The sequence below is a fragment of the Geotrypetes seraphini genome, chromosome 8 (assembly GCF_902459505.1).
Source record: "Geotrypetes seraphini chromosome 8, aGeoSer1.1, whole genome shotgun sequence".
Classification (NCBI taxonomy): Eukaryota; Metazoa; Chordata; class Amphibia; order Gymnophiona; family Dermophiidae; genus Geotrypetes; species Geotrypetes seraphini.
In genome coordinates, this window is record NC_047091.1 from 94,216,050 (window position 1) to 94,229,382 (window position 13,333).

General features: G+C 42.5%; 1 protein-coding gene across 1 annotated transcript in view; it reads left to right on the top strand.

Annotated features, from left to right (window-relative positions):
* Positions 1-46: 46 nt before the first annotated feature.
* PLEKHJ1 (pleckstrin homology domain containing J1) overlaps positions 47-13,333 on the top strand; it is a 55,510-nt gene continuing 42,223 nt past the window's right edge. Inside the window, exons 1-2 of the mRNA XM_033955141.1 lie at positions 47-368; positions 12,011-12,078. Of these exons, the coding sequence (XP_033811032.1) occupies positions 275-368; positions 12,011-12,078 (162 nt within the window). The 5' untranslated portion in view covers positions 47-274. The remainder of the gene's footprint in view (positions 369-12,010; positions 12,079-13,333) is intronic.

Genomic DNA, 13,333 nt, shown 5'->3' on the forward strand with positions numbered 1-13,333 from the left:
TTACAAAAAAAAAACAACCCAGAAAAATCATAAATATCCGAGGGCGTGACCGTTGCGTCACTTCCGGCCGCGTTTGAATGTTTACTGAACACTCGCCGCCGCACAGGTAGGCGGAGTGGGTTACTGGGAATAATGGAGAGCAGCCGGCTTGTGAGGCACTGAGGGGGGGAGGGTCTCTCAGACTTGTACGTGGCTTGAAAAGAGACGCCAATGCCTTGCTAATAATAATAAACGTACTGTCTGCTTGGGCCGCGAACTCAATGCTGTAGCCATCATGAGGTACAATGAGAAGGAGCTGCTGACCCTGGCTAAGCAGCCGGCCGAGAAGGCGGACGAATTGTGGATGAAGGGCCCCAAGAAAGGAAGTGGTGAGTGACAGACACGCGCTCCCCTCTTTCCCCCTACCTGTGAGGAATGCCTAGGATAAGTGTCGGCAGTGCTTATAGAGAGAGCCACCAGAAACCCTCATCTTGACGTTAGTGAAGCGCCCTGTCCCTTTTACTTTCATTTCTGGCTAGGATTAAAAGTGGGTTGTTGGTTTGTTTTCACTTCTTCTAAGGAGGCACCAAGACGGACTGGCATATTGCACCTAGAAATGCATCCTCTTGCCCAGGGCAGGATTAATTCTTGGGCCCCTAGGCACACAAGTACACTGGGCCCCTAGCCCCGCCCATACCCCACTCATGCCCGCCTATGCCCCGCCCTTATTTAATTACCTGATTTCTTATTTACTTATTTATTTCCACTTGTATTTCTTTTTTTCTTTTATTAGAAAATTCAAAACAACAAAGATTACCATACCAGTGCCTGTATACAGTTTTTATTCTATGCAAGCCCCAAACATCTGAACAAATTCCCCCTTCCTTACCACCTATTGCCCAGGACTTTAACTCTGAACCCTTTCCATATGTATATAAAAGTGTTCAAATGCATTGTAAAGCAGTAATACTATCCAAAATATGTCTATATTAATAACCAAGTTTGCAACTCCTCTCAACTGCCTCACTCTATGTTGTCCAACTTTAACCCATATGTATGTATAAACAACCAAATCTGTAACTCCTCTGGTACGTTCCACTCCATGTATGTTAAATTGTAACAAAACAACAAGGCAAGTGGTCCACCAAAGAATCCAATGTGGAACAAAAGAAGATTGGCAGACAATAAGGAGATTGAAATCAGGTTTATTCAAGGTGCTCCCAGGAGCCATGCCTGATGCATTTCGCCAAACAAAGCTGGTCACTGCTAACAGAAAACCATGTCTTTCATACATACGGGACACAGAACCACCCTTATCCAGTATGGAATAAGTAATCACAAAATACCCTCCCCCCCCTTTTTTAACAAAAGCACAGAAGAGGTTTTTAGCGCTGGCGGGCTGAATGTTCTGTGCTGTTTTGACAATTATAGGAATTCTATGACCATCGGAGTAGTGCAGAGCATTCAGCATTCTGGCTTGTGCTACAAACTGAAGGAACTGTACAGTTTAGGGGGTGAAGAAACAGTAGTGCATATCCCCCAATACTGAACAAAATATAAAGATAGCAGATGTAAATTTGAAAAAAGATAAAATAACAAATCACTTTACAAATTAAATAAAAATAAAACAAAAAATGGAAAATAAGATACCATTTTATTGCACTAATACATTTTTAAATTAGCTTTCAGAAGTCAAACCCTCTTTCCTTAGGTCAGTAAAGCATTACAGTATCCTGTCCTGACTTGAAGGAGAATTTGGTCTCTGAAAGTTAGTCAAAATGTATTAAAATTAGTCCAATAAAACAATCGCCGTATTTGCATTTTCTATTTATAAACACATATATCAAAATTGAATTTTTTTTCTACCTTTGTCATCTTGATTTTCATATAGGCTCTCTCTCCATCAGCTGAATTATGTGTTTGGGTATTCCCATTTGCACTAGAGTTCTCCATAGTTTATTGTAATTCACATAGTCAAAAGCTTTGATGTAGTCAATGAAGCAAAGGTATAGGGGGTTTTGGTATTATTTGCTCTTCTCCAATATTCATCTAGGATTCGAGCACGAGTTGATGGCACCTAACAACCTTTGTCTCCCAGTTTCTGATTTCCTCATCTTGTCATTTTCTTTCTTCCATCTACTGCGCCTTCCAGAAACTGTCAGCCAACCTCCTTCCATCTTTCCATTTCTCCTCCTGCCCTCCCCCTGTCCCCTTGGTCTGGCATCCATCTTCTTCCCTCTGTTCCCCTCATGGTCTGGCATCTCTCTCCTTCCTTCCCCCCTCTCTTCTCATTTCCTCCACTCAGATCTGATATTTGTCTCCTCCCCCTTTCCCCCCCATGCTCTGGCATCTCTTTTTTCTCTGTTTTCTGCTTCTGTCTAAACTAAATTCTCTCTTGCTATTCAGTCCTCAGTTTCCTTTTTTTTTTTTTTTTTTTTTTACTGTGTCTACCCATAGATTGCTACTCCTTTCATTCACCCCTCTACTATTTCACTAGCTCTCTTCTTCTTCCATCCAGTATATGCCCTTTTTGTTTATCCCCTCCTTCCATCCAGAATGTGTTCTTTCTCCACTTCCATTCAAGCATTTGCTCTCTCCTCTGAACTGATATCCATCTGCCACCTTCTCTCTCTCTCTCCCCGCTTCCATCATCTGCCCCTTCTCTCTCTCCACCCCAGGCCCCTCTCCCTCCTTTCCCCTCACCTTTGCGGGTCACCATTCATCTATCTTTTATTTTTTTGTGTGTTTTTTTAAAATGGTGACAAGTAAGATCAGAAATAACCCCCCCCCCCAAGAGTGGCAATGCCCTCATCCCTCCGGCATCAACGACATGTAAGATCAGCATCGGCAACGACCTTACCATCTTCCTTCAGCTTGCCCTTTTTTTCTTCAAACGGCTAAGGCAAGTAAGATCGGCTACGCACCCCCCCCCCTTAAGATTGGGACAAATGATGTCAGCAGGAGAGACTACAGTAGGAATGCACTGATCGAACAGTTCAAGCACAGTTCTGGTAAGGAAGTTGAAGATGAGGACTCAGAAGATAGTGTTTTCGGAGATCCTACCAGTACCGAGGACAGATGTGAAGAGGCAGACGGAACTACAATCAAATGCATGAATGAGGAGATGGTGTAAGGAAGAGGGGTTCCACTTTGTGAGGAACTAGACAACGTTATGGGGCAAAAACAAGCTCTTCAGGAGAGATGGACTACATCTGAGTGCGGCGGCAGGAACAAGACTTCTAGCAAACAATGTCAGAAGAGGAATAGAGCAGGCTTTAAACTAAGAAGAAGGGGAAAGCTGACAGTCGACCAAATGTAGATGATTCGGAAAAAGGTATCCCGAGAAGATACTGAGAGGGAAAAATGCTGGTAAAAATCAATGGGCAAAAAACAAGACTTGACAGACCAAGAGGACGATAAGAAGAACGTAGCACAAGGGGAAGACACAATGGGCAAAAATATAAGAGCTGACAGCTCGAGATGAGGATGATAAGAAGAACGTAATGCAGGAAAAGAAAACAAAGACAAAAAAACACCAGGACTTAAACTGCATTTATACTAATGCAAGGAGCCTAAGGAACAAAATGGGAGAATTAGAAGTCGTGGCCAAAAATGAGAACCTAGACATCATTAGAGTCTCTGAAACATGGTGGAATGAAGAAAACAAATGGGACATAGTACTACGAGGGTACAAACTTTATCGCAAAGACAGGTCAGGTCAGAAAGGAGGAGGAATAACCCTATACATAAAGGATAACATGCACTCGACCAGAGTGGACACAGTGGCGACCGACAAATTGGAATCACTATAGGTTAAAATATCAGGAAGAAATGGGCCCGAGATAAAGATAGGCCTGTACTATCGTCTACTTGGGCAATCCGAAGCAAGCGACAAAGAAATGAAAGCCGAGATGAGGCGAGAATGCAAAAGTGGTAACATGATTATTATGGGAGACTTAAGTCTATCCCGGGATAGACTGCAGTCTTGGAGACCTAAAATGTGCTAGGGAGACCAGATTCCTGGAGGCTATACAGGACTGCTTCATGGAGCAGCTTGTCAGAGAACCGACGAGAGGAAATGCCACTCTGGACCTTATCCTCAATGGGCTAAGAGGACCTGCAAAGGAAGTGGAAGTAGTGGGACTGTTGGGAAACAGCGATCACAACGTGATCAAGTTCAAAGTTGAAGTAGGAATATCGGAAGGGAAGAGAACCGCAGCAACAACTTTAAACTTCAAGAAAGGAAACTACGAAGCGATGAGAGTAATGGTAAGAAAGAAACTTAGGAACAACTCAAAGAAATCCCAGACTATAGAACAAGCCTGGTCACTATTCAAGGACACGGTGAGCGAAGCGCAAAATCTGTACATCCCTAGATTTAGAAAAGGATGCAAAAAGAACCGAACTAGAAACCCAGTGTGGATAACCAAAGAAGTGAAGAAAGCGATAGGAGACAAGAAACATTCATTCCAGAAATGGAAATAGGACAAAACCGGGGAGAACTGGAAAGAACACAGGAAGCATCAAAAGAATATCACCGCGTGGTTAGAAGAGCAAAAAGAGAATATGAAGAGAGGCTAGCCAGGGAAGCAGGAAATTTCAAAACTGTTCTTCAGATATGTTAAAGGGAAGCAGCCGGCTAGGGAGGAGGTGGGACCGCTGGGTGACGGAGATAGAAAAGGAGTGGTGAAGGAGGAAAAAGAGGTGGCGGATAGACTAGACTAACCTTGTTCTTTTTGTCAGTATTTACAAAGGAGGACACATCCAACGTGCCGGAACCTGAAAAAATCTTCACAGGGGACCAGGTAGAGAAAATGGAGGTAAGCCTCGAAGATGTACACAGGCAGATAGATAGATTAAAAAGTGACAAATCTCCATGCCCGGATGGAATCCACCCCAGGGTTTTGAAGGAACTAAAGGAGGAAATAGCAGAACTACTACAGCAGGTTTGTAACCTATCCCTGAGTACAGGCGTGGTCCCAGAGTATTGGAAGATAGCAAATGTTACGCCCATCTTCAGAAAGGGATCAAGGGGTGACCCGGGGAACTACAGACTGGTAAGTCTGACTTCGGTTCCGGGGAAGATGGCGGAAGCGCTGATAAAAGACAGCATCAATGAGCATCTAGAAATAAATAAACTGATGAAAACAAGCCAGAATGGCTTCTGCAAGGGAAGATCGTGCCTAACGAACTTATTACACTTCTTTGAAGGAATTAACAAACGAATGGACAAAGGGGACCCCATAGACATCGTATACCTGGATTTACCTTTGACAAGGTACCCCATGAACGCCTACTATGGAAACTAAAGAGCCATGGGGTGGAAGGAGACGTACATAGATGGATCAAAAATTGGTTGACGGGTAGGAAGCAGAGGGTAAGAGTGAAGAGCTACTACTCTGACTGGAGGAGGGTCATGAGTGGTGTTCCGCAGGGGTCAGTGCTCGGACCGCTGCTGTTCAATGTATTTATAAACGATCTAGAAATGGGGATGAAGTGCAAGGTAATAAAATTTGCAGACGACATCAAACTATTTAGAGGACTGTGAAGATTTACAAAGGGACCTGAACAAACTAGAAGAGTGGGCAGTGAGATGGCAGATGAAATTTAATGTAGAGAAATGTAAAGTCCTACATGAAGGAAACAGAAACCCGAAGTACAGCTATACGATGGGAGGGCTGGAAATGGGTGAGAGCACCCTAGAAAAGGACTTGGGGGTAATGGTAACAGTGTGTAGCGACCTCAAAGAAGGCAAATAGAATGCTAGGTATTATGAAGAAAGGTATTACAGCCAGAATGAAAGAGGTTATCCTGCCGTTGTATCGGGCGATGGTGCGCCCGCATCTGGAGTACTGCGTTCAATAAGAAGGATATGGCGTTACTCGAGAGGGTTCAGAAAAGAGCGATGCAATTAAAAGGTATGGAAAACCTTTCATATGCTGAAAGACTAGAGAAACTGGGGCTCTTTTCACTGGAAAAGCGGAGATTAGAGGGGACATGATAGAGACTTACAAGATCATGAAGGGCATAGAGAAAGTGGAGAGGGAAAAATTCTTCAAACTTTTGAAAACTACAAGAACGAGAGGACACTCAGAAAAATTTAAAAGGGGACAGATTCAGAACCAACGCTAGGAAGTTCTTCACCCAAAGGGTGGTGGACACTTGGAATGAGCTTCCAGAGGGTGTGATAGGACAGAGCACGATATCAGGATTCAAGAAAGGATTAGATAAATTCCTGAAGGAAAAAGGGGTAGAAGGGTATAGATAGAAAAATGCTATACAGGTCCTGGACCTGATGGGCTGCCACGTGGGCGGACTGCTGGGCATGATGGACCTCTGGTTTGACCCAGCAGAGGCATTGCTTATGTTCTTAAAAAATAAGAGAATTAGAGTAAGACCAAGAGGCTGAGGCGCCACAACGAATATTCACCACAAAGGGATTGTCAAAAGGTTTATCTCTACTGAATAAACTCCTCGCCCATTTTGGAGACATGGACCCAAACATTGAACAATTTGCAAGGATTGAACGGATGACACGCGACACATTTTGTCCTTATTGTGAAATTTATGAAGAGAAAAAAAAGCAAACAATTCAGACGAAGCTCACTATGTTTATGAAAAGAGCTACTCTACCCATCACACCGTCTGCAGCATCGCCTAATGAAGGAGATATCGACAACCTGCAGCCAAGCACCAGTGGTGCCAGGAATTAAATGTACTTTACTGTATTTCTTATTTTTGTATGTTTTTACACAATTGTACTGTGGTTTGACTTAGAAAGAAAATGTTGTTAACAGATTTCTTTAAGATGATTAAAATATCATTGCCTAGTCTAATATTCTTGCTTTAATTTAACATAGGCCGACTTACGTTCTCATCAACTTATGACCTGTCAGTCGGAACCAATTACGGTCGTAAGTCGATGAGTACCTACCTGTATATTAGTTGTGTTGATAAACAAAGCCCTGCCGGCTGAACATCTCTTTCTCTAGTTCAGCTGCCAGAACTTTGATTTATAAAATGGCAATTGTACAGAATATTGTTTCTTTTTATACTTTTAATAAAATAAGTTCAGTATAAAACTATTCGAGGCTTGTGTGGATGAGATCAGATGGTTGCGGAGATGGGGTGGGGACAGGGACCGAGCTCGCGGGGACGGGACGGGTTTGACCCCTTTGTCAAATTTAAGAATCCATTGTGGCCTACAAGTCAAAAAGTTTGTCTACCCCTGTTCTAAAGCATTAAAAAAAAAAAATCCTTTTTCTAACTATTATCATCTCTGGTTTCTGTTTTCCTCATTTTCTCTTCACTCTATTCCATTTAGCATCCACCCTCTTTCTCTATCCCTTCCATTTTTTCTCTTTCTGTCTCAATTCCCTCCCCTGTGCTCTGGCATCTCTCCCTCATCCTTCCCACCCCAACTCACCCCATGGTCTGGCATCTGCTCCCTTCCCCCATGCCCTGCGATTTCTTTCCTCTCTTCTCCTTCCATCTCTCCCTCCATTCTCTGGCATCTCCTTCCTTTCCCTCCTTCTCTGATGCTCTGGCATCTTTCGCCTCTCTTTCCCTTCCCTTCCCTTTCCTCTCTCCCTCTCCTTCCATGCTTTCGTATCTCCTGAGTGTTTTCTTTACCTGCTGTTATTATGAAACGCAGAGATCGGGAATGCCCCTGTGACTGGTCAGATAGACCAATTTGTTCAGCGAGCTTTGGATTCTATGTCCAGAGCAGTGAAGAACATGAAAAAGCAGGAGCTACAGGTGAACCTTTTGGGCATGATAATCTCATTAAGCCCAGACCTGGAGGATTCCTCTTAGCAGTCGTCCACATCTAATGATGCTTCAGCCTCCCTAGCGTCTCCTTTATCGAAGTGGTTTCGGTTTTACTGGGAGGAGGAAAAGTAAGTAGAATGGGAGAAGTCCCCTGCACAATGTATGAACGGGGCGCTGAGCTGCATTTACAGGAAGTTTCGGCACTGGAGTTGGAGGGAAGCATGTCTGGTGCAGACACTCTTAAAGGCTGTTAGGATGCCGTGGAAGTGCTGAATCAATTGTAATATTACCTATTCCTTTAATTACTCTGGATGCTATATGGCAGTGTATTGCAAATGGTGTGCTTCCTGAGATTTCAGGTGTGCAGCAATATACTAATCTAATCTAAACCTTAGGTTTGTATACCGCATCATCTCTACATTCGTAAAGCTCGACACGGTTAACAAGAGTTAGGGTAGAAAGGAACTCCAGTGGAGGGAAGAGGCAAAATGAAGAGAAAATTTAGAGGACTAGAATAACCAGAGAGGGAGGAGGAGTTACATTTTTGAGAATAACCAGGTTTTCAGATGTTTGCGGAAGAGTTGGAGGGAGCTCAGATTCCTAAGAGGGGAGGTAAGATTGTTCCAGAGCTGAGTGATTCTGAAAGGGAGGGAAGAACCTAGTTTTCCTACAAGCGAAACGCCTTTTAGAGAGGGAAAGGAAAGTTTCAGTTTTGGGGTGGATCTGGCAGAATTGGGGTTAGAGGAGTTCCAAGAAAGAGGAATGAAGGGAGGGAGAATACCGTGTAGGATCTTGAAAGTGAGGCAGGCACATTTGAAGTGGACTCTGGAGATAATCGGAAGCCAGTGGAGCTTGGATAAAAGCGGTGAGACGTGGTCGAATTTGCTTTTTGCGAAGATAAGCTTAGCAGCGGTATTCTGAATCCGCTGGAGTCTTTGAAGGTTTTTCTTTGTTAGGATAAGGTAGTTAGAGTTGCAGTAGTCCAGTCTGGAAAGGATGGTGGATTGGACAAGGAAGGCAAAGTGTTTTTGATGGAAACAGGATCTCACTTTTCTCAGCATGTGAAGGCTGAAGAAACATTTTTTTACTAGGGAGTTGAGGTGGTCGTTGAAGGAAAGTGTAGAGTCAATGATGACTCCCAGAACTTTACTAGAATACTCAAGATTCAGAGTGGGGCCAGAGGACAGTGGGATGGTGAGGAGGAGAGTCATCCACGCCAGCTGACTGCCTACACGACGTGCTTCTCGATGACTCCTCCTGGCTGGCGTCTCCTCCTCCTCTCCCCATACCTCCCGGATCCCTCCACTGAAGTGGATTGCGGCCAGATGGGCCTCCACGCATGCACGGATGTCAATACAATGGCACGCGTTCGCATGACATCATGCCGACGTCCATACACTTCCGGGTGCCTTCCGGCTGGGGCAATAGATTTAGTGTGCCGCCGGCTGGAAAGTTTGCGAGACACTGCTATATGGGAAGCCTTGTGCTAAATACTGGAGTCCAAATGGTGGAAGATAAACTAGAGAAAATTATTGTGGACATTACACTTTGGTCTATTAAAGTGGAAGATTTGAATAATAAAATTCGTAATATCCAGCTTTAAATGAGAATTTAATGAAAGATAATTTGAATTTAAGATTCAAGGTGGAAAATTTGGAGAACACTTCTAGAGCTCAGATTTTTGAATTTCTCTAAGCTTGTAACAGCTTTGCCACAAGATATGTTTAAGAACTATGTAATAATGGAAGTCCTAAGAGTGGCAGCTGAACTTCTGCCAACTATTAAGTCATAATTTAACTGCCTTTAAGAGACAAACAGAAAAAACACAGGGAGAGACTGCAGTAGAGATTTTCTAGATATTTCTAATATATTAGAACATTCAGATGCTGAAAATGTTGTATCATCCACCATGGTGGTGACTTTTGCTTTAATTTCTGATAGAGTGATTACTTAGGTTGTTTTCCGTAATTGTCCTAAGATATTTCTTAATCTGAAAATGAATGTATTTTCTGATATCTTGTGAGAGACACAAAAGAGGAGGTAATTTCTTTTGTCAAAGCCCAGAGTGTTGTAATTGGGAGCATTATTATACTTTTAGAAATTTCCATGTGAATGTATTGTTAAAGTTGGTTTGTGATATTTTCTTTGATCCAGCTCATCTATCTAGTTTTCTCTTGGCAAAGAGATCTTTGATTCCAGCTACTCCGCCTGTTTCTAGTGCTGGTGGAATTACTCAGGATAAAAATTTTGGAAGTATCTTCTGCCATGTCACAACTCTGGTTAAAGTATTGTCATTAATGTTTTCTTTTTGTGATTTCCTTCTCTGCTTCTTTATATATAGTGGACTTGTGCTAAATCGATTAGTGGATGGTTTTATTTTCTCTCCTTTCTCCTTATTTATCCCTCCCCACCTTTTTTATTTTTTTTACAAAACCGTGCAAGAGACTTTTAGCGCCAACTGATGTGCTGGACGCTGTGTACTGCTCCAACAGTAATAGAGTTCCTATGAGCATCGGAGCAGCGCAGAGCATTCAGCATGCCGGCCGCTGCTAAAAACGTCTTGCGTGGTTTCATAAAAGGGGGGGGGGGGTAATTGTTATTTATGCTTTCGAATGGTATTGGCTTTTATGTACAAACAAGATTATTCAAATAACTAGTCATTAAGCCCTTTACATTAACGGGTGCTAGAATACTGTTCACCCTCTATGTTGCCCCTTCCATTCACTGCCCTCTCTTCTCTTTCCATCCAGTGTCCGCCCTCTCTCTCTCTCTCTGTCCCATATGGCCTCTCTCTCCATCTCCTCCTTCCTTTTGCCTTGGTCTGGCATACCTTCCTCCTTCCCTCCAAGCCATTCTCTCCCCCTCTGCTCTCTTTCCTCATTTAACTACTTCATTGGTCAGCAGCAGCATTCACAATTCATTGCTGTTGCTGGCTTCAGGTCTTTCTCTCTGGCCGGTCCTGTCTTCATGAAAACAGGAAGTAGGCAGGACCGGCCAGAGAGGAAGGCCTGAAGCCAGTAACAGCAGCGAATTGTAAACGCTGCTGCTGCCTGAAGCACCCGAGGCAGACGCTTCTCTCGCTTCCCAGCCCAACCCCCGCTGACTCTGCGACCCTCCCAGCGAGATGACTTTAATAACAAACCTCCCTCCAGCATTGGCAGCCGCAGCACGCTAAACAGGCTGCTTCAGCTTTCTTCTGCTGTTGAGTCTCTCTGTCGCGTCATTGATGATGTCATCAGTGACGCGGCAGAGGGACTCAACTGCAGGAGAAAGTCGCGAAGCAGCTTGTTTAATGTGCAGCGACTGCCAACGCTGGAGGGATGTTTGTACCGGTGCAGAAGCGATATGTCTCTCCCCCTCCAGTACCTGTGCAGCACTTTGCTGCGGCGCATCCTCCCATCGTGAGTCGGCCACAGCGCTCGAGTCTGTTTCTCCTGCTTTGTCTAGCCACCGCATATGCACTCTGGCCACGGACCTACAGATCACGGATCAGGGATTACAGATCACGCAGGTCTGAGTGCGCATGCGCGGCTAGCGTTTTATTATATAGGATTCAATCAAGAAATAATCTATTAATATTTAACCCCCCCCAAAAAAAAAAACCCCCCACAAAAAAAACAACCCCTCAAAACAAACCAACCCTGGAGTGGTGGTTCCCAAAACTATCCTGGCTGGGGGTATTCCAGGATAGGGTTGGAAACCACTATCTTAATAGAGAGAAGAGACTAGTTCTGGGTAAGATATTATTACCTTGTTTCTTTCATAACACTAAAAGGAGCAAACCTTTTTCAGAGGAAAAGTTATTTTAGAACATGGAGGAAACTAGGTAGAGTGTTTTAGCAATGTGTTATATTGTAAGTAGGATTCACTGGACTTTAAAGCAGGAATACTAACAAAAATGTGTTTGTTATTAAAGGAAAACTGTTGAAAGTTTAATTTCTATTATTAATAACTTTATATATATTGGAGGGAGATTAGCCAATTACTGCTTGTGATGTTAAATGATAGATAGATTTCATTTCCTATTCAATACTGGTGACCATTATAATGTGGACTATATCATGGTTGACTTATTTCCTTTATATGAAAAGTTGTATTTTATATACAGAATTTGGTGGATATTTGTGAATATTTGTTATTGTAATGAATAATCAAATAAAGAATTAAATATAAAAAAAAAGAAAATGTGTTTGTTACAATATCTGACTTTGTGCCACTTATATCTTATCCCCCATCTAAAATATTTGTAATTATTGTGCAGTTCTGAAGAAGCGCCTTGTGAAGCTGGTGGTGAACTTCCTCTTTTATTTTCGCATAGATGAAGAAGAGGTAAAAAAAATGCAGACTTCAATAATAGTAATCCTTTTGATAGTGACTTTGACTGGGGGGGGGTTAAACAGCATGCTGGTGTCATGGATTTAACTTTCCCTTTAAAAAGTTGTCTAGAAATGTTTCCATTAATATAAAAAGAACTTATACCGAAAGGCTGGAGAAGCTGGGGCTCTTTACCCTGGAAAAGCGGAGACTTGTTTTTACTTTACTTTGTTGATTTGTATTTTACTTCCCCATTTACCCAATGTTATGAGTATGCTTAGTTAAATTTCAATCCCTTGTCATTATATAAATTTTGTTTTGTATTGTATTGTTTCCCATCAAATGTAATTTAAACTGTTTATCGCTTAGAAGTATGATTAAGCGATTAATCAAAAAAAGCTATTAAACTTGAAACTTGAAACATGATTGAAACATATCAAATCATGAAAGGTATAGAGATGGTAGAGAGGGACAGATTATTCAGGCTAGCAGGGACATCAAAAACAAGAGGGCACTCAGAAAAACTGAAAGGAGACAGATTCAAGACGAATGCTCGGAAGTACTTCTTCACTTAGAGGGTGGTGGACACCTGGAATTCGCTTCCAGGAGAGGTGATAGGACAGAGTACAATAATGGGTTTCAAAAAGGGCTTGGATGACTTCTTAAAGGAGAAAGGGATTACAGGGTATAGATAGAGGGGTACTATACAAGGTACTTCAGGATTAGTGCATAAACAATTCAGGTGGTGGGAACTTACAGGTCAAGGACCTGGAGGTCCGCCGCGGGAGCGGGCTGCTGGGCGCGATGGACCCCTGGTCTGACCCAGCAGAGGCGATACTTATGTTCTTAACTGCCTCACTGTTTTTCTCAAAGTACTTTGTTGATCACTGAAACACAGTTGGGATTAATTGCAAAGTTATTTGTTTAATTGTGAATAGAATACAAATGGATATTCAGTAGTTAGTTTTCGTCACATATTACAACCTTTAATAACCCAAAGTCCATTTATTTATAGCCAGCAACAGGACAGTTTTAGTTCAAAACTAGAAATGCCAAACTCAGAAGCCCAAGTTGATGTCAGTGTGACTAAGGTCACACTGGAAATGGTGAGAGAGTATTCAGTTCACTTCAGGACTTCTCCTGGATTACAGTTTGAAGGTCTAGTATTTTTTTTTTTTTTTTTTTTTAAAAAGCTTATTACAGCATCTTATCCATTTCCAAAGTGAAGTACAATCATATTAAGAAAATACAATATAGTAAAAACAAAATT